This window comes from Rhinolophus sinicus, linkage group LG06 (assembly GCF_036562045.2).
Source record: "Rhinolophus sinicus isolate RSC01 linkage group LG06, ASM3656204v1, whole genome shotgun sequence".
Classification (NCBI taxonomy): Eukaryota; Metazoa; Chordata; class Mammalia; order Chiroptera; family Rhinolophidae; genus Rhinolophus; species Rhinolophus sinicus.
Window position 1 is genome coordinate 87767024 of NC_133756.1, and position 24702 is coordinate 87791725.

Below are 24702 nucleotides of genomic sequence, written 5' to 3' on the forward strand. Positions count from 1 at the left end.
GCTTCTATAGGAAAACTGGAAGCTGAAAGAACACCCAGACGTATTATGTTACACCTCGTGATCCCAGATGGAGGGAAAGGGTTTACAGGATGTTAAGGCTCAGAGAAGGGTCAGGGCCTTGTCCAAGGACACAGCTGGTCAGTGACAGAGGCAGTTTGAGGAGCTAGGACTCTACACTCATAATTTTGCCCAAGGCCCAGAATCCCTCCCCAAGTCCCCATTAGTACCCTAGCAAGAAAAGTCAGTAGACTCTTGTTTAAACTAATGACCTCCTCCTCAGGCCACTAGAGAAAAATCTTTACCCCAGAGCAGTCAGAACTAGCAATATCCTGCCTGAATGTCTAAAGCTGCTCAACACAAAGACGCTTCTGAGAAGGGACACACCTTACTCTGACCACAGCAAGCAGGAAGCAGAAAGCCAGAGGAGGGAGGTGTTAGTGGCTGCTGCTGGTTGAACACTGTGCGTTCCATTCTGGCTAAGGCTGGGGAGAAGCCATGACAACAACTCAAACTAAACTTGAGCAACCCACAAGTCAGAAGACCACTGTCCTTCATAATCTAGCTGGTGAGTTTAGTTGTCAAGAACTCTCCTCACCACAACCACAGTTCAAGGTATAATGCCATCAGGTGAGTCACTAATCCATGTTAACACAATCAGGCCCTTTTTAAAGAGAAGTATGATACTTCCAAACGTATAAAATTGCATGCAACACATCTACATGCATAGCGATAGAAAAACTAAAACACCTAGTTGGTGGATCCCTGGAGAGAGGATTCTGATTGGTTGGCAGTTCATCATGCTTTCAACACAACAGAAAATTTTGAAATATCAGAGGGAGGTCCGGCTAACAGTTATCTATCCCAAGAGGTCACTGTTTCTCAAACAAGTCATTTATCAAAGTAGGACCTGTGAACTCAGTTTACCTGGGAAAATACTCATTAAATCACTGAATTTTAAAGCTACAGAAAAAGATCTCACTTGGCCAAACTCCCTCATCTCATAGATAAAAGAACCAAGGCTAGAAGAGGTGCTCACAGTCACTCAGCTAGTCTGTGGGAGGTAAGATTTGAACTAAAGGCTTCTAATGACCAACCCTGTGCTGTTTGCCTGTATCTCACAGCATGCTGGAGGAATTAGCATTGTGGTGAATTGATAAAAGATTTATTATAGGGCATATGGTCCAAGATTGCACTAGTCTCTGAAAGTCTATAATTATATCAACCACATATTCTATACTAGTGTCCAACAGAACTTCCTGTGATAGTGGAAATGTTCTATATCTGTGCTGTCCAATACAGTGGCCACTAGCCACATGTAACTGCTAAGCACTTACAATGTGGCTAATGCAAATGCAAAACAAAAATGTAAGTGGCATTTAATTTTAATTCATTTAGATTTAGATAGTACAATTTCAAAATATTCTGGTCCAATGTCCCCAAACAACTATTGAAATGTTCCAAAAATTTCCATATATAGTCTGCCTTTCATACTTGGAAAAAACACAAAATTCCTGTTGGAACATATAATCTCAAATTATTTTTTCCTTAGAAGATATGTTCACCATACTTATCAAGGTCTGCCTTCAAAGGTGGTCCAGGTAAAGAATTGAGCTTTTGCTCTAAGCAGCACTAACATTTATTATTCCTTCCATCCTCCCCATCACACTATATTGTGATAGCAACATAAGAGCTGGGAAAATAAAGTGGGTTAGCTAAAAGAACAAGGAATAACTAGGACAATGATCTGCATCCTGTAGTGCCTGTACGTGAGAAAACAACAAGCTGGTCTGGGGAGCTGGAACCACTTCCCACTGCTGCAAGCCTGTTGCTCACACCGCCAGGCGCAAGTGAATGACCCAGGCATGCTGCTTTCTGCATATCTCTGCCATGCTGCTTGATTTCTGAAATTATACCTGGTTTCCTCAGTCCTGCATTATTTTAACAATGGTGGCAGATACCTCCCTCACCAACTAAAACTAAAAGCTACCCAAATATCTATGTACAACCATAATAATAGCAAAATTGAGCTTTTACTATGTGCCAAGCCCTATACTAAGCACTTACATACATTAGCTCATTTGATAGTCACTATTACCATAAACAGCAGATTTTTTTATTGTCCCCATTTTACGTATGAAGAAAGAGAGATTTGGAGGATAAGTAATTTGCCCAGACCCTATAGCTACTAAGTGGTGATGCCAAAGTCCAGGTTCTTAATCATTATGCAATACTTTTACGAATATACATTGCTTGCAACATGGAAGGTAGTCAGTAAATACTTTTAGTTGAATGAGTGAATGAATGAATGAATGAATGAGCCAGTGGAGGAAACATTAGCAAACTCATTCATCACTTCTATTAATACAGATACTAGGCTTTGAACTGTCACTTGATGAAAATCCCTGAGTAGAAGGAAGATGTGTGAAAGACACACCTATGCAAAATTTAATACATCTATTATGGGCAATCATTAATGACTATGGAGAAGCAGATAGGCAGTTTTGTGTAAACAAATAATTAAAATTGTCAATGAATCACTTATATGTGGACTCTAAAGAACAGAATAAATGAGCAAACAAAAAAGAAATAGACTCAGAGATACAGAGAAAAAAACTGATGGTTGCTAGATTGGAGGGGGGTTGGGGGATGGAGAGAAGGTGAAGGGATTAGAAAGTACATATTGGTAGTCACAAAATAGTCACAGGGATGTGAAATACAGTATGGGGAATACAATCCATAATGTTGTAAAGACTATGTAGGGTGTCAGATGGGTATTGGACTTATGGGGGATCACTTCATAGGTAATATAAATGCCTAACCACTGTGCTATACATCTGAAACTAATATAAAATAATATTGAATGTCAACTATAATTAAATATATATGTATACTTACATATATATATTACCATATATAGATATATAGTCATGGGATGTAAAGTACAGCATAGGGAATATAGCTAATGGTACTGTAATAGCTGTGTACATGTCAGAGGGGTAGTATAGTAGACTTGGGGGGGGTTTCTCTTTGTGAGGGGTGTAAATGTCTAATCATCGTGTTGTTTCGTACACCTGAAACTAAAAAAAAAAAACAACCTGTCAATAAAAATATTTTAAATGACTCTCTGAAATAACTTCTTAATCTTTCTTCTGTTTTCCCACATTAACAAGTTCCTTGGTAGTAACATATGTTTAGAATTTCTATTGCATTTATCTTCAGAGACATTATCATAAATACACACAAAAGGGCTCACATCTACCCACAAAGGTTCCAAACGTGTCCTGCTTCCTAAACTGCTCCCTTTGTCCCCAGGCTTTTCTGCCAGTCTGTATCCCTTAATCTTCCTTAGAAAATACATACATCTTGCTGCTCAACTGCTCAAATGTCTTCAAAAACTCCCTCTTCCTAGTATGTCAGATATGAATTCCTCATGCCCAGCTCTTACAGCCTCTCCCCAAATCCCCTAGGCTTAGGTTAGCAGGCTCTTAGGTTAGAAACATTACATAGGTAAATGTCTAATTTACAAGGCTCATTTTCACCTCCATGCCTTCATGACTGTCCCTCTGCTAGAATGCCCCACACTTCTGCTACTCAAATCTCTGCTACCCTTAGTTCAAGTTCCACTTTCTTGTAAAGCTTCTCTGACCACTCCTGATTTTGTTAAAATCAAGACAGATCGGATCATAATCTGTCTGGAACACTCATCTCCTAGATATCCCATGGTTCATTCCTGTTCTTCTTTCAGGTCTGTTCAAATGCTGTGTTAGCTGTTTGGCCTTCTCTGATCACTCTATTTAAAATGACAACACTCCCTCACTCCCATCTCCCAAACCTATTTTCCTGCTTTATTTTTATTTTTCTTCCTAACATCATCACCATCTTGTATATTCCATAGTTACTTGTTTATTTGCTTATTGTCAGTGTCCCCCTGCCCAGAATGCAAGCTCTATGAGGGCAGGGAATTTTGTATGTATGTTCTGTTATTGATTTATTTCCAGAACCAGGAATTATTTCCTGTGACATAGTAAATTCTCGATAAATATTGGCTGAATAAATGAATGAATCTTCCTCTCTTTAAAATTCAAAGGTCATAGCATGCTGTGTACTATATCATTTAGCACTTATAGTTGATTTAGGAATACGAATCTTTGTCTCTTTTACTGTATTTCCAAAACAAATATAAGTAATTGCTGATATCTTTCTATATTTCCTCTCCTTCATTAATTCATTCTTTCATTAAACATTTATTAAAAATATGTTGAGCAATATTATATGTTACTAAATGCCAGGTCCTATTCTTTTAGCAAACACTTCAACTCAGATACACATAAATATACACATACACAAGAAACAAGACTGAAAGAATGGTAAAAAGATGCTAGTAAAACGGAGAATCCAATATTAATTATGTGGGGACCGAGTGTACAGGGTGAGTGTGACAGACTGAATGGGTAGAAAAAGGATAACAGAGACAGAATGGTGAGAGACTAGAGTAGGATGTCACTAAAGTAATCACCAGATGCTAGTGCTTAATATAAACTGTACCAAAGCAGATACGCAAATATTTATTCAACATGAATTTTTAAAATTCACATTTCAAAGTTTTCTGCTCGCTATCCTGCAGGTAAAAATTAAATTGAGACTAGCGACATCTGGTGGATATTTTGGAAGTGATCCTTGAGTTTCTCTACTATGAAAACACTGTAAATGCCCCTATGCCTCTGAATTGCCATTCATAATGTGTCAAGGCTTCACATTCCTACTTACACTACCATGAAATCATCTTTCTCCAGGGTCTCATTGCCAGAGGTAGCCATCCATATTCCTACTAAGGACCCTTCTATCTCCCAGCTAATGTCTCTCTGCCTTCTGAAGGATGTATACAAAAATCTGACACCACAATTCTTTTAAAAGGTACTTATTACTTAAAACATTCACATCCTTTGACCTATGGATTCCACTTCTGGGACTCTACCATAAGAAAAAGTGTCTAAAATGAGGAAATCAATTAGTTATTTACAATGGGGAGACTGAAACCTGAAAGTCCAACAATAGAGGAAAGACCAAGAAAATTACAGACATTATAATGTTTACCAAATATTGGTACCCACATTAAAACAAACATTTTAACAATTTTGTATTGACAAGCATTAAGTTAAGAAAGCAAAAGTCAAAAGTGTGTGCACATGACCTCAACTATGTAAATAAAATACATAGAAAAAAAGACTTAGAAGAAAACATTCTAAAATATTAACAATGATTGCTTCTGGATGGGAGAATTATGGGTTTTGTTTTTGTTTTTAAATCATGGTTTGTAGTATTTCTCAAATACTCTACAATTAATATGAATTGTTTTTATTAAAACGTTATTTAAATCTTTTTAAAAGTACGTATGTTCTGATTAATTGCTAGAATTTTCAACCTCTGCATGGTTTTATTAATTCCTGATAAAGGCAATGAATCATGTGAGCTAGAATTTCCACAAGAAGGGGAAACAAGAAAAGAAAGCAAATATATTACAATTTTATTCCAGGATCTGAGTCCTGATGGAAAAATCCCGCAGTTGTAGAACTGTACTAAAAATCCATTAATGTCATCACATTCCTCTAAATAGTACACCAGAAACTTACAGAGGGCTCTGCTGGCAGCAGGGAGTTACAGAGTCTCATAACCATTTGAGTTCCCATCTTCAGAGTCCCTAGAAGAGCCAGATCAGGGCCACCTTGAAATGGGAAAAGGAAGAAATGTGCAAAAATACAGGACAGGAAAAAAATTCCAAAAGCTAAACCAATCGAGTGGGGTCAGGCCCCTGCCTCAAACCTACCAACTTAGGTCATTTAGAAAAATCAGAAATAGGACGCTAGTTAGCAGGAAGTCCAGCCCAAGGTATTATAATCACAGCAAGGGTATCTCAATGGCATTTTAAAAACTGGCCACTTAGGTTTTAATAGTAATAAAGACTAATGCTTCCCCATCATTAGTTAAGTAAGGCTGCATTTTCCCTCCTCCCGACATTTATCAGTCTAAGACCATAGGAAGGATTCTGAAGACAATCAGGAGAAATACTGGGAGCTCTGCGTCTGGAGAACACGTCCCTTCATCCTCAGAAATTCAGTTTTAACCTGGAAAGGCAGCATTTATTCCAAGGCAGAAATTCTTATATAGACTTTACGTTTACAAAGTGCTATCACCTACATCATCTTATTTGACCGTCATAGAACTCTTGGAAATAGAGTTCATTTTATTACTCCCAGCTAATAGGAAATAGGGTAGGGAATTGCTCTGCCAATTAGTGATGGAGGCAGTTTTCTAGCCATCTCTTCTGAATCCACTTGCACTAGGTCTGTGCCAGAGAACAGGTCAGGAAAATAGTGACAATGATCATGATGTCAATGGCAGTTAGCATTTACATACTATGTACAGTTCCAAGCGCTTAAAATTCTCACACTCTATGAAGTTGATACTATTAATACCAACTTTTTGTGTGCTGTGATTCCATTTTCACTCTATCCATCTTAAGGATTCATTCCTATCAGGGACAAACTGCGGGCCAGTGGTATCCAGAGGGTAGTATCCAGATTGAGAAAGGGAAGTAAGTGCATTACCACTCCTCGCCAAGCTCTGAAAGTCTGAATCAGGAATCGTACACTGAGAACCTGTAAGACTCCAAGCGGGTTCGGAACTTGAAACTTCCGCCTCTTTCATCTCACCCCACCCTCGCCCCTCCGCGAGTCCCCACTTCTGATCAGTCAGTGCTAATAATACTTCCCAGTTACTCGCCGCCTTTCAGCACTTACCTCTTAAATCATCGGTCGGTCTGGTTCAGCATCTTTGTCTCCTGCCCTGCGGAGCAGGAACTCCTTCTGCTACAGCGTCGCCGCAGCGTTCCCGCTGCCATGGTGACGCGGAGGCCGGCCACCGCCGAACCCGCCTCCAGCTTGCCCGAGTCAGCCCCTGACGACCCCGCCCCTGCCGTCTCGGACTCCACCTTTCGCTGATACAGACCCCGCCCCCCGCCGGTCCGGACCCGCCTTCTAACGGCCCAGACCACAACCCTCGCAGGCCTTGACCCCACCCCCTGTTCGTCCTGACCTTCCCCTTGCTGGCCCGAGCGGGTACGGTCTCGTGCCGGCCTGGACCCCGCCTCCTGCCTGCCTGGGCTGCGTCCACTGCCTGTACAGAGGCGCCTCATACCGGTCTGGGCCCTGACCAGAGAACTCCGGCTTCTGCAGATGGGAACTCGCCTCCGGTCGGTCAAAACCACACCCCCGCTCCGCCCCAGGGCAGGCCTGAAGAGTGAGGCGGGAAGCCTTGCCTCTACTTGCTGGACTTCCAAATCGCCCTTAGGCTGGGCGAGACCCACTGCTCTAACGTGGAGCCCACAAATCCCCGCCCTGGAAAACGCACCAGACAATGTTCCGTACGCGATTTATTGATCCTAGCCGCTCCGCACCTGTGGAAGCCAATAGGCCCACCCAGGGGAGTTTCCCGGCCACGCAGTGCTGTCAGTCAGTACCAGTGATTTAATGTCCTTGCAACCAATGGTCTGAGAATGCTTCCTCCGTGCCTCAGCCTCTGCCCTCATTCGTCTGATTAGGTCGGGGACCCTTGACCCAGCCACTGAGGAAACGGCCCAAGCCAGGCCTGGGGGCTGTGTACAAAAGCTCAGGATGCTTTTTCAGAGCACCTCTTCTTCAGCTTTGGAGTTTCAGGATAGCATTAAGGAGTTTAACGATACCGTTAGATTGAGTTCAACAAGATCGGCTCAAGTGCTTAAGGGGTATTCTGCACTTTTCTTAAGAGCAGGAGTAAAGGTAGGGGTGAGATACCTACCTTCCTGCACATCAGCCTAACCCCCTCATTTTGTGCAACTCCATCCACCCCTAGCTAACCCAAATACAACTCCAAGCTAATGGCAGCAAATAAGAGACAGGCCTAGGGGAGCGAGCAAGATAGGGGATACACAATTCCAGCGGATCCTGAATTCTTTAAGCTTAAAATGTGGCCGCCATCCTTGGGCAATAGATTCTCCCACAGGAGTAGCGGTGAAATGATGGAAACTGGTCCTTCCTCCCCAAGGCTCACACTAGGGTCCTGTTCTTGCTGTCATAGCAGGGTGTGGCCTGGGGGAAGCAAAGTGTGGCATACTCTGTAGCATTTTGTAACTGCAGGTGCTTCACCTCCTGGGCAGAGCGTGGCTGGGTCTGGCTGCACACTTGAATGTCTGCGTAATATAAGCTGCTGTCCTCCGATCTGAGGCCTTGATTTCTCTTCTGAGATGCAGGCTGCTCTAACACCCGATCACACCTGTGTCCTGTTGAGTCATGGCCCTGTGAGGAATGGACATTATTAATGGAGATTCTTGGCTGGTTTGGCCCCTCACCTTCAAAGCAGGCTCAGTTAGACTGACGTCCCTTCACTTTGCTCCTTTGGGGAGCAGAGGAGGATGGGCAGAACAAGCAAGTTCTGCAGATGACTGAAATGTGTCTGTTTCAGGGTCAAAAAGCCAAGTCCTGGGATCCCATATCTAAGCAGCCCACAGGAAGGAACAGCGGCCTATCATTACCTTTGTGCCATTCAGCGGCTGCTGCTGCTGCTGCTTCAGTGTCCATCTTGGTTGACTCCCTGAGATGAGGAAATCCAACTTAAATCCATTCTCTCTTCCCTGTCTCTACTGAAGTTACCCTCTTCAAATCTCTATTAAACTATATGGTGGGCTTCTAACTAATCGCCCTGCCTCTGTTCTCACCTTTTTCACTTCTACCATTCCCACATCTAAACTCCTTAGCAGGGTGTGCAATCTGGCCCTTTCACAATCTCATGATATCTTCCATCCTTGGGGGAGGCCAGATGGCTCAGTTGGTTAGAGCGCAAGCTCTGACCAACAGGGTTGCTGGTTAGATTCCCACATGGGCCAGTGAGCTGCGCCCTCCGCAACTAGAATGAAGACAACGAGCTGCCGCTGAGCTTCCGGAGGGGTGGCCAGATGGCTCAATTGGTTAGAGCGCGAGCTCTCAACAAGGTTGCTGGTTCAATTCTTGGAAATGGTGACTGGACTTGGAGCTGAGCTGCGCCCTCCACAACAAGATAGAAGGACAACGATTTGACTTGGAGCTGATGGGCCCTGGAAAAACACACTGTTCCCCAACATTCCCCAATAAAAAAAATATTTAAAAAAATCTTCCATCCTCGTTTTTCACCAGATCCTAACATAGTTCAACAAATATATGCTGAAAGCTCATTCGATTCTCTGTGCCACATTGTGGGAATAGAAGAATGAGTAGGCTGTTTCTTCTGCCTCCGGGAGCTTACAGTCTATTGGGGGAGACAAATAAATACTCAGACTATTACAGTGCAATGTGATAAGTATTCAGCTACACCAAACAATTGGTCACTTTCAATCAAGTCAGTCGCTTCTCTCTCTTTTCTTTCTTTTTTCTGCATGAGATAATTCCTCTGACTAAAAATAGCCTCTCCTTCCTGTTCCTCTTTCAACATGTGAACTCCTCCCATTGTCCCACAGCATGAACATGCACCTATTATAGCGTGAGTGGATGGCATTACAATTACGTATCTATCTCTCAAATGTGATTTTTCTGCTCTGCTGGACCTAGACAGTGTATCCTTACTCTTGTTCCTCTCTGCTTGCTTGGGATTCTGCAGTGCCTCACATACAGGATAAGTGTTAGGGAAATTTTTGCTGAATGAATGCATGAACAACCAAGATTGCCACTCTGAGATAATGGAAAAGATAAGACTCAGAGTTTCAGAGTTCTTGAACCCAGTAGCCCAAAGATTCTCTTTGATGTACTATCTCCCTTTATCCCTTCCAAGACTCCTCTTTTCCAAAGACACCGTTTCTATTATCTTTTCTAATTTGCTAGCCTACTGCGCTCTGTCCCCCATCCCACCCAAGACCCTCTCCTCCCCACAGTTACCTGTTTTCTTTTTCCTCTGGAAAATTGATGGGCAACTCCTGTGAAAAGAGAAACAGATCACTCATGTGTAAGAGCCCTGGCCTCTATCTTCCCTCCTTCATCATTTGCTCTGTCATCTTCTTAACATTCCGGGATGACCTTCCCTCACCTCCCTCTAACATAGTCACCCCTAAGCCAGCCCCAAAACATTTATCAGGGGTACCACACCCCTCCCAAAGGGATGGTTCTGGAAGGCAGCATGGTACAACTGACATAACCAAACCCAAAATACAGCATCAGGCACTACATGCCAGGGATGTAGCTGAGTTGAGGTCTATTCTGGGATTGTCTAACAGGCTAATCCCAGCAGAGGGCAAGGGAAACCTGCCAAATAATGGGATATTGCTGGATTCAGAGACCCTCTTGCTTCTGCTTCGGTGCTTTTTTGGGGGTCACTGCCACCCAGAGTTCTCATTCTGGGAGTCACAGTAGCTGCCACAACCAGGGCTGACTAATTAGGTTCCCTCAAAGCTCTATCCTAACAGGTGACCTACCTCCCTACTTCCCTGTCTTGTTTTTAATTAACAGAGAAAGTGAGAGATGTTTAACCTTTAAAGTCCACAGCACAGGGAGCTCTGAATTTGGTGAATGACTCAGCTACCCGGCCCTTGCTGCAGTACAGACCTCTTATACTCATTTCTGAGCCCTTGGGGTCCCCAGTGGAGACAGTATGTCTCTGTGGTTGTCAACTGATGGTCAGTGAAACCACACTTGTCTGAGGAAATAGGCTGAATAGTTTGGGGCTTACTTGGTTGCTTTTTCTTGCTAGTACATTTCCAACTCTCACAGAGTCTGACTTCTGTCTCCCCAAGGAAATTTCCTTGTTTTGCTACTTAAAAAGAGAGAAGCAAACTTCTAAATCATGTCCATTTCACTACTGTGGAAAAATCAGGAGTTCTCCACACAAATCTGACAGAGGTTTGTGTTTTGGTCTGATTTTTGGTTTTAATTTGCTGAGTTGATAGCAGTTAGAGTCACCATCTTAACTCTATAGGTGATTCAGAAGAAAAGCTTACTTCTAGGTCTTTCTACTTTCTCTTCTGCCACATCAGCTCTTCCTTTCTCTTACCACTGCCTAGTCATAGTCTTATCTTAGCCTCTAATTCCTTGCTCCTTGTCAGTATTGTCTTCCTGCTTACTTCTACTTAAATGGATTAAGAAAATATTAATTCTAAAATAACATACTTGTGTGACCCAATTTTGGTGAACAGAGCCTGTTCCCAAGTTGGATATTGCACAATACCTGGACACAACCCAAATGGAATATTCAGTTAGACTTACAGGTGATAAGATTTTATTTTTAGCTTAGAATTAAGGAAACTGAATGGGCAGTCTCCTATATTGGTAGTAGGAGTAAAACTTGGTGCAATTTTTCTAGAACACAATTGGCAATAAGAAGCCTTAAACATAAATGTGTAGCAATTCTGTATCCTAAGAAATAATCAGACAGGTGCAAATATGGATGCTTGTAACATTATTTACAATTGCAAGAAAACCCCCCACAAAAACAGGAAATATCCTAAATGTCCAACATTGGTAACTAACGGAATAAATGGCATCTCCAATCAATGGAACATTACATATCCATTTAAGAAAGATGTTGGGAGAATATCTAATAGCATCAAAAATTTTACTCTTTATTAAGTTAATAAAAAAGATAGTAAGATATATTTGGGGATAAAAAACTATGCACATAGGCATTTAAAAAGGATTACATGGAAATACACTCAAATGTTCCTGTCATCTCTGGGTGCTTAGATTTATGGTTCTTATTTTCTACTCTTTGGTATGAGTAAATTTTCTATAGTGAATATGTATTACTTTCGTAATCAGAAAAAATAATATTTTAAAATAAAAATCTCTTCAATTAGCATAGTATCCTTAAGTCTCTGGAAGTTTATTGAGATGAGAAATAGAGAAAAGTAATATTTATCCAGTTTTACCAACATTTTAAGAGGAAAAAATATATTTTGGTTAGAATATCTGATATAACGTCTTTAGCCAGGTTTTAGAGTCAGACTGATGGTATCAGACTGGCTGTGTGAACTTTAGTAAGTTTTTAACTTCATTAGGCTTCCTTTTTTTTTTATTAATAAAAGAGGATAATAATGGAACCTAAACCTCATGGGACTTTTGTAAGAATTAAGTAAAATAATAAATGTAAATTACTAAACTACGTGCCTGGCATATAATGAGCACCAGGAAAAGCTGATTACTATGACACCACCATCAGAGGAAATAATAACCAAAAATGAAGAATATGAAGAGTTGGGAAGAAAGGAAGTGAAAGAAGCTGTTACATCCCTTTCTGTAGAAGCATTTATGTTTCTAGATGTCTTGTGTTTGTAGGACATCTCAGAGTTTAAAAAGTGCTTTATTTGTTTTTTTCAATCCTGACAACATTCCAGGAAATGTGTTCTTGTTCCCATTTTACAGATGGGTCAACTAAGGCCATAACACTTTATCTTAAGAAAGCAGGGACCAAATTTTTTATTATTACTATGTCTTCTGCATCTATCACTATGCCTGGTACATATAAATGTTCAATAAAATATTTAATAAATAATTTAGTAGGAACAGGACTTGAATCCAGTGTACTGACTTCAAATCATGTAAGTATATGCACTTTTCAATGTGCCTCACCTCTCTCTCTAAATATAATAATGCTTTATTCATAAACAAGACATCCTCAAGACTGACCCAGGCATGGAATGGTGTAGCTAAGGCACTAGACAGGATAAAACCCGGTCCAGGGTTTTATAGTGATGACAATTCTGGGAAAGAACAATAAAGACATTACAATTAATTTACAATGGGGCTTTTATATATTCTCTACTCTTCAAGCCTGTGATCTAAACAACATAGGTCATGTTATCTATATTTGATATATGAGAAAAAAGAGAAGTTACAGGCTTTGCCTAAGGCCACACAGCAAATAAGCGTGAAAGTTATATTCAAATATTCCATGGAGAGTCTCCTCCCCACTTCTGCCCTTCCAAATAAACATTTCTCCAAAGTTGATTTGCTTGATTTGGGAAGCAGTATTATGCAGTGGTTAAAAGTATGGGCTCTGAAATCAGACAGACCTATCTTGGAATCTTGGTTTATTTGCTTACTACCATGTTTCCCCGAAAATAAGACTGGGCCTTATATTAATTTTTGCTCCAAAAGATGTATTAGGGCTTATGTTAAGGGATGTCACCCTGAAAAATCATGCTAGGACTTATTTTCCGGTTAGGTCTTATTTTCAGGGAAACACGGTAGCCATGTGGCCTCGGACAACTGCTCTGAACCTCAGCTTCTCAGCTGTAAATAATGGGAGGAGTAAGGCCACCTCCCTTTAAAATTGTTGGGGAAATTAAATTGTTTGTAAAGTGCCTGGCACATAGTAAGCTATCAAATGCTACAATTATCATCATCTGGGGAAGAAGGGAAGGGACAGGAAGGGAAAGGAGAGGAAGAGGAAGACAAAGAGAAACAATACCAATTCACCATTCCAGCTCTCCTCTGGGTATTCTATAGACAGCTGGCTTGGCTGTGTTTTCCCAAGTCTCCTGAAAGGAGTGAGCAGAGAAGGAGGTGCTGTTCTAGTGTTGGCACCAGGAGGTGCCAGGCAGAGGGAGGTAGCAGTAGGAGGTCGGCAGAGAACTATGTGCAGGCTCTATCTTATTCTCAGGGCTTCCAAGTCTACTGACAGAGATGTTACCCTCCCCCTTGCCCCCTACTCACCAGCTTTTCACGCAGCACAGCCGGTTTCCCATGGTGCTCTGTCTCTGAGGGAGCCCAGCTGTTTTTCTACGTAAAGAGGCTTGTGCATTTCCTGGTTCCTGGTTTAGCTTTCAGACTCCCGGGGAGTCTCTGTTAGTGTCAGATTTCAACCTAGCAGGTTGGACTTTGGAAGCCACCTGCTGGAATGATTCCCAGGTGACTGCTCCCAGCCAAAGGGTAGAGGAACACACACCGACGCCAGGTGAGAACTAGCTCAGCTTTGGGATTTGGAGCTGCTTTGATGAAGCTACGAACTTTGAGCTTCAAGCTTCAGTGAAAAGAAACCTGAGCTAGATAAGGGCTCTGGTTTTCCTTAGGAAATGTTTCTCCACTACATCACACTGTCACTGAAATTTATCCTCTATAATAAAGAGCCTTACCGTATGTTTCCCAGCACTACTCAGCTTTAATTGAGTTTCACTTTCAAGGCAGTCAGTATCAATTTCTTATTATCTCTGTCCAGAATCTGGGTTTGAATACTGGAGTCTCTTGGAAACTTAAATTTAGGGAAATGGATTCCTTTTATATTCTTCCTCCCTTGCTTTTGGAATTAACTTGGGCAAATCACTTTTTTCTAGGACTGTGAAACGGAGTGCTGAACCTATTACCTAATCCCCTTTCTGGTCAAAAATCATAAGACTCTATGATTGGAATGGCCTCAGTACTTCTTAACCACTCACTTCCCCATTTCCAGTACAGAATTACAGAATCTCCATCTAAACCTCAACTCAGCTTCTCCTTCCAATGACCCAAACTTACCCTCATTCCATGTTTACCAGCAACTAGGATGCAGTCAAGCAAATTCCTCTGTAGAAAATAATGGGCTCTAGAAGAATTTGTAAAACCCGTAATTCTTGTCTCCTATGCTCCCACCCCCATCTTTAGTGTCTTGCTCCGATGCCCAGTTATTTGTGTGCTCTTTATGGGTATTCAAGACCTACCACTCAGCCCTGCACTCCACAGAGAATGCCCTGGACTCTTCACTCCTCCCCATCTTCTTTCCTTATGAAAAATGGGGACAGTAGGAGTGACAGCCATACAGAATTGTGGTGAAGATTATATGAGATAATGTGTATAAAGCTCCAGTCCAGGGTTTGACACATGGGGAGCTCTCAGTAAGCCCTAGCTATTGTTATTATTATTACTTCTTATTCTCAGCAAATTGTCAGATGGTAAAGCATCTTGCTTTAGTATCTTGTGCTAGATCATTGCACCAGCCTTATTTTGTGGTCATGCTTCTGCCTAGCAATCCATTCTGTACTCTACTATTAACTGTATTCTTTTCATCCTATTATCGGAGCTGCTTAGCCTGGCACTCAAAGCCCTCCACATCCGGTTCATTTCCAGACACTTTCTCTAATTTAAAGGAGAAATGTAAAGGAAAATACCTAAGAGATTTTATATGGCCAGAAACTCCAAAAGAACCAACAGTGTGTAGCGGTATCCAGCAAATGTGATACACTTAAAACAGCACTAATAGAAGTCTAGAGTGGTAAACAAGGGTATTGATTACTTCACCAAAGGCTGTACCAGTCAGTCCGTGGAATAATAATTTTAGTTCTACATGTTGAATTTCAGATTGTTTTGTAAAAAGGCAGTGTGTTTAAGAGAGAGTTGTCTGGGTAATAATTGTTATGGAATGTCCTGTAAAATATGGGTAAAATATGTTTAGTTGGGGAAGGGAAGCCTTAGGAGGATAGGATGGTTATCTTTAAGTCCTTCAGATGAAGAACCTCAAGTGAAAGAAGAATTGCATTTATTTTCTGGACATAACCAGAACCAATGGGCAGATGTTACTGAAATGCAGATTTTGGTTTAATAGAAGGAATGATTTATAACAGATTTGTCTAAAAAGGAAATGAAGTAGGCTACTTTATGAAGTTTTTAGTTCTATGTCACTCAAAATGTCCCAGAAGAAGTTCACTAATAATCTTGAAACAATTTGAACAGGGTGGGGATTTGAACTAAATCAAAGCTCTCAATTTTTTTTTTCTAGCTAAGGAACCCTTTCTTTTAAGCAAAGCTTATGTAAAAATCCCAGTTACAAAACAGATGAATGTGAAGCTGTTCTGAGTGAAGTCTGAATAGGATCCTTTTATTGTTTTTTTCCTTCTCAGCTAGATACTAAGATGCCTGAGAGAAAACAATAAAAGACCATAGTTTTTATAGTTTATACTTACAATGTGTATCCCCTATAGTGTATATTACTTGGGGTTTAACAAATATTTGTTGAGCGAACAAATGGATATATCAACAGTTATTTCTCTGAAGCATGCTGTCATTTTAAATGGATGGAAATCCTTTAACCAAGTGAGGGTTCTTACCCTGGGGGCTCCATAGATCCCTAAGAGGGGCATATGAATGGATCGTAAGGGCTGTATGAACCTATTCAAATTGTGTGCCAAATTTGGGAGCATATGTATTTTTCTGGTAAGAGGATCTATCGCTTTTGTCAGATTTTCAAATGGGTCTATAACCCAACAAAGCTAAGAACCCACCACTTTAATGGAAGAATTTCAGATGTCCACCACAGCCTCATAAAATATATATTTTGGGGTGGGGAGGTCTGGGTACTCTCCAAATCATACACACGCCTGCTCTCTTGATCACAGAGAGTAACTGAGGAGTCAGATACCCAGGGTCTCTTGCATACATCATACCTTTAGTAATAAGACTCCACTTCCAAAGGATGCTGCCCTGGCCATCACCACCACACCAACAGCCCCAGATTCCCTTGCATTTAGCCTGGAATGACGACGTGTGGGGTGATGATGCAGTGGTTCCTCTCTTGGTATGTTCCCAGATAGGAGGCAAATTTCTGTCATGGGCCTTCCCTGTGCAGAGGGTACTGGTTTGGTGATAATGGCAGAGATTTCTGTGTCTGTACCCTTGTGTATACATACTTGGTCCCTCAGAATCAGAGACCATTTTCAGTGGACAGGCCTCAGATGGGAAAACAGGGCTATAGGCAATCCACTCCAGCCAAAACCTGTTTTCCCAACCCCTACCCCAAATAAGCCAGACAGTCTGGAGACCCTTGTTTTTGTGTTTCTAATCACCAGCTCAGACAGTGCCCTCTGGCCTGTTTGGATGGCATATCCCTTGTCCCTCCCAGGATCACTCTCTCTTTTGTTGCATTGTGAGAAAATTGTGGCTAGGAATTTGATCTGGAGCCAGTGTTAGCTTCTGGGTGTGATCTCAGCATCCAAGTGCAAGCTCGGGGTTCTGTAGTGTTGGGTACACCTAACTGAGGAGCTTTTTCTCTAGATGGCTATGACTTCTTCCCTCCCTGCCCACCCCATCCTCCAGGCCACAGAATAGGGAGCGGCACAAACAAGGCCCTGAGATTTGGGTTTATTCAGCTCCACCCAGAACTAAACCAATGACTAGGACATGTCCCAAGGGACCAAACCATACATTGTGGCCCATGCACTTTTCCATTCCCCCAAGGATGCTGCTGCCTCTCCGGTGGTGGCAGCTGCTCATATCACTGCATGAGGGAGAAAGTGCTGGGTGCTGGGTCTGTGGCACTCAGGGCTCAACTCTGGCTGCCTCCTCCTCTTCCTCCGGATCAGGAGGTGCAGGGAGCAAGGAGATATAGACCTCATTGACCTCAGTATCCAAATGTCGGCCACCCCGAGGCGCCTCCAGGTTAAGGATGCCATCATGCGAGAGAGCAGCACGGACCCGCCAGGGGTCAACATCAGCAGGCAGGACATAGGTGCGGCAGAACTCTCGGGACACGAAGCCATGGCGGTCCAGGCGCTGGGGGTGCCGGGCAGACACCTCCAGCAGGTTGTCCACAGTCCTCACGGTCACCTCATCTGGGGTAAAGTGGCTCACGTCCAGAAATGCCTGGAACTTGCCCTCACTGAGCCTGAGCTCGGAGGCCCCTGCCCTGCTGCCCTCCCCAGCTCTGGTGGCCCGGGGCCGGACATAGTAGCCATGGTAGAGGGTGGGGGTCAGGATCTCTTCTGGTAGGAGGCCTGAGGGGCAGAGAAAGAGAAGGCAAGAGGCAGGATGAGGGAGCATGAGGTAGGAAGGGGGGGGGGGAATGAGAGATGAGGACTAGGGAGAGCAGGAGGGGAGTCAGAAGTAGGTAAGGGGAAAGAGGGGGGACACAGCGACTAGAAGGAGGCAACTGGGGATAAGGGATTGAGAAAGGAAATGAGATGGGGGCAGAGGAGGGCAAACCAAAGCAGAACTGGGTAAACAGAAGGGGAACAAGAGGCATCCTTAGGGGGGCCGGGGTCAGGTGTCAGAGCACTGCTCTTACCACGTCTACGCTGAGGTCAGTAGGAAGGGGAAAGAGCCCTGCTTGGAAGGAGTGAGGGGGGAGCTGGGGTGGGAGATGGCTTGCCCCAGGAGTTCAGTTAAGCCCGGAGTGGGGTGGAGGCCAGCACCGTTGGGAGATCAGCCCAGAATTTCAGGCGGTGGGGGTGGGAGGCAAGGGAGTGGAGTCTGTGCCATACCTTCTCCGAAGCGCTGCTCACCCAGGCGGCTCGGGTTGGCAAATTCGTACTCGGCGGTGGCTGGGTGGGCATGTGGCACCGAGCGGCCCGACATGGTTGCAGACGTGTCAGAGGCCCCGATCCGAGGTGCACCGAGACCCCACCAGCTGCCTGGAGAGCCAGGGCTCGGTCCGAGGTGGGGGCGGGGTCTACACCACCCAAAATAGTGTCGAGCCTCGGGGAGGGCGGGCAGCGGGGCCCTGAGCGCCAGCCAAGAGTGTGTGACCAGCGCTGCCTGGACCCCCGCCCCCTCCCCTGCACACCCTTCAGCTGTCGCAGGGGACTCCAGAGGACAGCTGGGGGTCCTGGCTGGGGAGTGAGCTGGGGAGCGGTGGCTAGCATTAGAGGCCCTAGCGAGGCCTCGCTGAGACGCTCACAGTTTGCACATTGTCCACGCCACCCTGTCTCCTCCTCCGTCGCAACCCACTTCATAAAGCTCTCCTGGATTTAATGTTCTGTCAGCCTTATAAAGTGAAAGATGAACACTTTTCTACCTTTTCTTTGGAGTGGGGTGAGGGCTCTTCCTGCCCAGATTAATGTCAGAGTCCTTACCTGAACCCACATCAACCTTGAGCACCACACAGATGCCTGCCACTGACATGGTGATCACTGCTTTCCTCCAGGGACCCACAAAGAGTTAATGTCTCTGGGACCCAGCCAAGGAAGATTCCAGTTCCTGCCCAGGCCCAAGATAGTTGCTGGCTGGATTCCCCAGGCTCCCTAGGCTGGAGAGGAGGAGGGGCACACCTCCTGCCTGCTTGGGATTCTTGACTCTGTCCCAGTCAAGGGGGGCGGGGGCTGGGGTGGGGGGGATTGGGTGTGGGCAGAAAGCTAGTGAAACAAGTCCAAGGCAAGTCACTGGACAGCTCAGACGTGTTTGTATTTCTCTTTTCTTAGCTCAGTGAGTACTGGGTATGTGTCACACTGCCAAATCTCCGATCACAAGTCTCTATGAACGGGTGGTGAGCTAGGATAATAAAACCCCTGACATCACCGTTCCAGAAGCTTCACAAGACTGCATATATAAAGGGCTGGTTGTAGCTGCAGCTGAAGGAGCTGACCAGCCAGCTGATCCCCAACAGTCACCAAGCCACCATGGATATTGCCATTCACCACCCCTGGATCCGACGCCCCTTCTTTCCTTTCCACTCCCCCAGCCGCCTCTTTGACCAGTTCTTTGGAGAGCACCTGTTGGAGTCTGATTTCTTCCCAACTTCTACTTCCCTGAGTCCCTTCTACTTTCGGCTGCCCTCATTCCTGCGGGCACCCAGCTGGCTTGACACTGGGCTCTCAGAGGTAAGTCTCCCCTCTGTAGGACAGGAGAGTTCTTCCTGAACCTTCTGGAAACATGTCTGTCTGCTCTACTTCTCCTGTCTGTCTATATCTGGCTATGTCTAAGTGTCCTAAATCTCTTAGGCACTTGTGTGTCCTGCAGCGAAGAAAGATGAGGTTACTAGTTCCTCTGTCTCTCCCCTAGTCACCTGTTTGTCTTTGATGCTTCTCTGTATCCTACTTACTACACCTTCCCCATGTGCTAGGAAGATCGTCTATACCCTAACTTCTAAGTAGGATGCCCTTTTCTGGTTTCCTTCATAAGGATCTACAGGGAAAGAGCTGCCTTCAAACTCCTTTGCTCACTACTTCTAATACCTCATACTCCTGACAAATTTTATCATCTTAAGTTTCAGACCAGGAGACAGCCCTACCTCATCATCATGAGTTTGTCATCCCTACTGAGTGGAGCTGGAGACAGCAACCACTATTTTCTTCCTTCTTATTCCCTCTTCTGTGATTTTCTGAGTTTCTCAGGGCTGTGACAGGGCACTGGCCTGGGTCTAAGCCTAAGGAGGAAAGAATGTAGGTCCAGTCTTAGGACCCCTACTTGTCCTAAGAGGGCGAGAGAATGGAGTGAACATACAAGGTGGACAGAAGCCGTCACAGATAACACTCCAGTTTAAAAATATTCAAGTGTGAATAAATAGGAGCTGAGTGGGTAAGGGCTTTGGAAGGACAATCATGGCCAGCACAACATTCCAGATTGAGTGGGTGGGAAACTTGGCAGAGACCTGAACAAGAAGAAGAGGCCTTTGTCTGACAGACAAATGACAAGGCCAGGCATTGGGGTCAGAGAGGCAGTAGAAGCCAGGCCCAGACCCATCCTTGTGATTATTCCCCCTGGGTGGCCTGTCGTCTTCCCTGTCCCTGTAAATAAAGTTTGATCCTGATGACCAATTGCTGTGCCTTGGGTACCACTGTGGTGGCTCCCCAAACCAGAGAATCATGTTTATTTAAAAAGGAATTTTTTTGCCAAAAAGAGGAGACTAAATTACCTGCCTAGAAAGCAAGTCAGCAGAATGGTAAGACTGCACTACTGATCCACATTCCTACCATTTTTTTCTCCTACCCCCTCCTTTCCACCTTACTATTTCTAGATGCGTCTGGAGAAGGACAGATTCTCTGTCAACCTGGATGTGAAGCACTTCTCCCCAGAGGAACTCAAGGTCAAGGTGCTGGGAGATGTGATTGAGGTGCACGGCAAACATGAAGAGCGCCAGGTATGTAGCTTGTTTTCTCTTCTGTTCATTCATTCAGGGCGTACTATATGCCATCAGCCTCTGAGGCTGGCAACATTTCAGTCCTAAACCATTAGGGTCTGGAACAGGGATAGACCTGGCATTGCTGTTGTTGTTTTGGCCAGAGACATGATCTGTTGTTTGTTTTGATTTGATTGCCTTAGATAGGATAAATGGGCTTCCCATTTAAGCCAGTGGTCTGAAACCTTAGCCACGTTAGAATCACGAAGAGAATTTTTAAAAATACCAGTGCTTTGGTTTATCTCAGACCAATTAAATCAGCATTTTTAGGGATGGCACCTAGGCATCAACATTTTTATAAAGCTCTCTAGGTGATTCTAATGTATAGTCAAGGATGAAGACCGCTGACGTAGGCATAGTGCTTGTCCAACACCTGGTTGCTTTTCATAATTACATTAACTGCAGGTACCCCGAAGGCTCTTGAGTTTGGGACTTTTCTTTTAGATGTTCAGGAATCCTCTTCTGTTTAGCCCTTCTTAGTCCTGAACTACATGGTCTGCCTAAGTTTCAGAGCTGTACTCAGCTCCTAATACTGTAGAGCCCATGTGGAAATCAGTTAATTGAGAGCCTGTCTGGATAAATGCTTGAGATTCAGCAGATATAGGGGTTAGAGTCAACTACTCTTTAGCAGAATACTGAAGAATGGAATAACTTCTCATTACTTTCTGGGAGGATTTTTTGATGGGTTTGCTTCTTACCAATTGGTGATAACTGAGAACCTTATTCATCAAACAGTACAGTTTTAGGTCCTCAGCCTGTTTCTGTTTTGAGTGTATGATTTTAGTTTGGGTCAGAGTCTCCCTGGATGGAGTCTTTTTTTTTTTCTTCCCCTAATGGTAGCAGTCCTATTGGCCTGGAACATTCTGGGACCTTCCCTGAAGAGTCAAGACAATTTCTAAGCTTCCTTAGGGATTCAGATCTTCAATGCCAGATGATATTCCAAATCCTGTAGGCCCAACAAACATAGATCTAGTCCTCTGGGAAATACATCTAAACATATCCATGCCTCAGGGTTATGAAGTTTTGCCTGTCTCAGACTTCTCAGATTCTCATTGGTAGGAGTGACCACCCAGGCAGCTTCATCTTAGCCCCAAACAGGACAGCTTTTTCTCATGTTGCCATGGTATTGGTCATACCTAAGGGGAAGGAGGATGTCTGAGTTCTAAGCAAGTGGTGCTATTTTCCTGTTCTTATCTCTCTGCCTCTTTCCTTGTTCTCTTGGATTAGGATGAACATGGTTTCATCTCCCGGGAGTTCCACAGGAAATACCGGATCCCAGCGGATGTGGACCCTCTAGCCATTACTTCGTCCCTGTCATCTGATGGGGTCCTCACTGTGAATGGACCAAGGAAACAGGCCTCTGGCCCCGAGCGCACCATTCCCATCACCCGTGAAAATAAGCCTGCTGTCACTGCAGCCCCCAAGAAATAGATGCCCTCTCTCTAATTGCATTTTTTAAAACAAAAACTTTCCCCACCAATGAATGGAAATCTTGTGACTAGTGCTGAAGCTTATTAATGCTAAGGGCAGGCCCAAATTATTAAGCTAATAAAATATCATTCAGCAACAGATAACTGTCATGTGTTTGAATATTCCACGTTTACTTTTTTAAATGGACAAATACAGCACATCCATTTAATCATCACATTATGATTTAGGGGGCTCCAGAGTCAGAATGACTATCTCTTCCACTTACTAATGGTATAAATTTAGCAAGTCATTTAATCTTTCTAGCCTTTAAGACTTCCATTTATAACATGGGGTTACTGATTTGTACGCTTGTTGTAAGGAGTAAATTAAGGAGAAAAAGTAGTTAAAGCCCTTGGCAGAGTTCAAGGAGTTCCTCTCTGTCCTCCCTCTTTGATTTAGGCCCTCAGTTCCAACAACAAATTTGAATAAACTCTGGAAAACAACACATAAAAAGCCCTAGTGCCTCTCTGAAATTAATCATGTTTCCAGGGAGGAGATGATACCAACCCACCGCCCATGATATTTGATATTTTCCTATTGATAATTATTGCCTTCAGCTGATTCACAAAGGCAATTCAATAGGACTTGAGTGATTATCATCAAACAAGCCTCTCAGGTGTAGTCTCTAAATTATCCAGCAAATACCTATTAAAACCAAGACTGGGAAATACCCAATTCAATGACCCAGCATAAAAAAGTTGTTTTAGAATTACAATTAATAACTGATCAATAAGTGAGTCTATTATTTAGCTTAAACAAGGACATATTACTCTACAAAAACATCTTCATTTCATTTTGTTAGCCTAGACAAAACTTCTGATTCAATTAATGAAAAATAGCTCTGGTGTACGTTATCTGGCATAAATGTTTTTTCTTCCTTCTTTCTCTATCTCTGGGCTCATCATTCCCTATTCCCCAGTAGTTTTGCACTTGCCTCCATTTCATTTTCTACATCCCTCCCCAGTTCTAAACCAGGTTTTACAATGATGAGTGGGGCTGCTGTCCTGTTATCATATTGGGTCTCATCACAGTGCCACAGGATGACTTATATAAATTTGTAATCACGATGCTATGTCTGTGTCTCCCACCTCACTAAGCCCAGAGTTTCTATTCAACTACAGCCCCCCAGAAGCTTGATGAACAGGATTCTCCCAGATTTTTCACAAATGGGAAAATCCCATAATAGCTTCCTGGCTTTAAGCAATGAGATGATTTCTTCCACCTTGGATTGAGCATTTTTAATCCCTTTATTCCGTAGAAGTCAAACTCATAGCTGCCACTGTCTGCTTCTAGACCTAGAAGCTAACATGCCCATTTCCTGAATTTTATTTTTATTTATTTAAATATTTTGTTACTTATTTTGTCCATATTGTTATCTTTTCTGTTTTAAAAAACTCTATGATTGCTAATGTGTTAGGAACAGAGGGATTGCATCAAACATGAACTTATTGTTCTATCTTGTCAAAAAGTCTGTATCCTATTTACTCTTCAACCTACCATTTTTCTGAGACTGTATTTATGAAAGCGAAAGTTTTGCTAAATCTAATGGACACTTCCACTATTGTGGACGTTTATACTCTGCATTTGCTAATCCATTTGACTACCCACCTTTTCTTTAAATCTCATTCCCTTGGTTCCTGTGACATTGTGCTAAACAGGTTTTTCTCCCATCTTCCTGGTCACTTCTCTTTTTTTATGAGCTCATCTTTCTCTGCCAGTAATTCAAGTTTGCCTTTCCAATAATTCTGTTGTTGGCCTTTTCCTATCCCTCTTTTTGATAAACTTATATTATACTATTAACTCCCATATCTTCAACTCTCACCAATGTGCTTCCATATTCTAAATTTATACTCCCATGCCAGATGTGTCTCCGGAGAACTAGAATTACATGTCCAACTACTTATCAAATGTTTGTTTGAATTCCCAAAGGCTCACAACTCAAAATACCTACAACTGTATTCATAATATTCTGTATCAATTTTTTTTCTTCCTAATGTATTCCATATTGTGGGGACAGAGCCAGGAGTGCAGTTTCCAGGCTCTCGGCCTCACATGGAAAGGTGCTGGCTCAGCTAGTAAATGGCCATCAACTGTGATTGGATGGCCATCAGCTGTGGCTAGTTGGCCGTCAGCTGTAACCAGTGAGCCATTGGCCACTAATATAACTGCTGTGGCTACACTAGCAGAAAAATGGAGGCTAGCAAGAAGATGGTGGCTGGCAAGCGCGGATTGCAGTTAGGACGGCGGGTTGCGGACAGTGTGGCTCCTGCTTCCTGTGTCTCCAACCCAGGCGCCAGGGAGAATATAGTGGTATGACTCCCCTGTCTATGTCTCCATGGGTGTTCCTTTTTGGCCTCACCATATCCTGCGTTCTTACGTGGG

General features: G+C 43.3%; 4 protein-coding genes across 5 annotated transcripts in view; 1 reads left to right on the plus strand and 3 right to left on the minus strand.

Annotated features, from left to right (window-relative positions):
• Nucleotides 1-6942, minus strand: part of DIXDC1 (DIX domain containing 1) — a 76003-nt gene extending 69061 nt beyond the window's left edge. Inside the window, exons 1-2 of the mRNA XM_019715296.2 lie at nt 6798-6942; nt 5631-5722 (exon numbers count right to left, since the gene is read on the minus strand). Of these exons, the coding sequence (XP_019570855.2) occupies nt 5631-5687 (57 nt within the window). The 5' untranslated portion in view covers nt 5688-5722; nt 6798-6942. The remainder of the gene's footprint in view (nt 1-5630; nt 5723-6797) is intronic.
• Nucleotides 6943-7411: 469 nt separating this feature from the next.
• Nucleotides 7412-13927, minus strand: LG06H11orf52 (linkage group 06 C11orf52 homolog). The gene is made up of 4 exons (XM_019715311.2): nt 13707-13927; nt 9939-9976; nt 8567-8625; nt 7412-8330 (listed from the first exon to the last, which is right to left on the minus strand). The coding sequence occupies exons 1-4, from the start codon at nt 13736-13738 to the stop codon at nt 8082-8084; spliced, it is 378 nt and encodes a 125-aa protein (XP_019570870.2). The 5' UTR covers nt 13739-13927; the 3' UTR covers nt 7412-8081.
• Nucleotides 13928-17083: 3156 nt separating this feature from the next.
• On the minus strand, nt 17084-18955 carry HSPB2 (heat shock protein family B (small) member 2). 2 transcript variants are annotated; one of them, XM_074335505.1, is made up of 3 exons: nt 18809-18952; nt 18218-18719; nt 17084-17731 (listed from the first exon to the last, which is right to left on the minus strand). In XM_074335505.1, exons 2-3 carry the CDS (start codon nt 18309-18311, stop codon nt 17277-17279), a joined length of 549 nt encoding a protein of 182 aa, XP_074191606.1. In that variant the 5' UTR covers nt 18312-18719; nt 18809-18952; the 3' UTR covers nt 17084-17276. The 2 variants fall into 2 exon arrangements, with proteins under 2 accessions (XP_074191606.1, XP_019570869.1); XM_019715310.2 differs by having other exon boundaries at nt 18218-18955.
• Nucleotides 18956-19130: 175 nt separating this feature from the next.
• Nucleotides 19131-22424, plus strand: CRYAB (crystallin alpha B). The gene is made up of 3 exons (XM_019715309.2): nt 19131-19552; nt 20689-20811; nt 22078-22424. The coding sequence occupies exons 1-3, from the start codon at nt 19352-19354 to the stop codon at nt 22279-22281; spliced, it is 528 nt and encodes a 175-aa protein (XP_019570868.2). The 5' UTR covers nt 19131-19351; the 3' UTR covers nt 22282-22424.
• The last annotated feature ends 2278 nt before the right edge of the window (nt 22425-24702 follow it).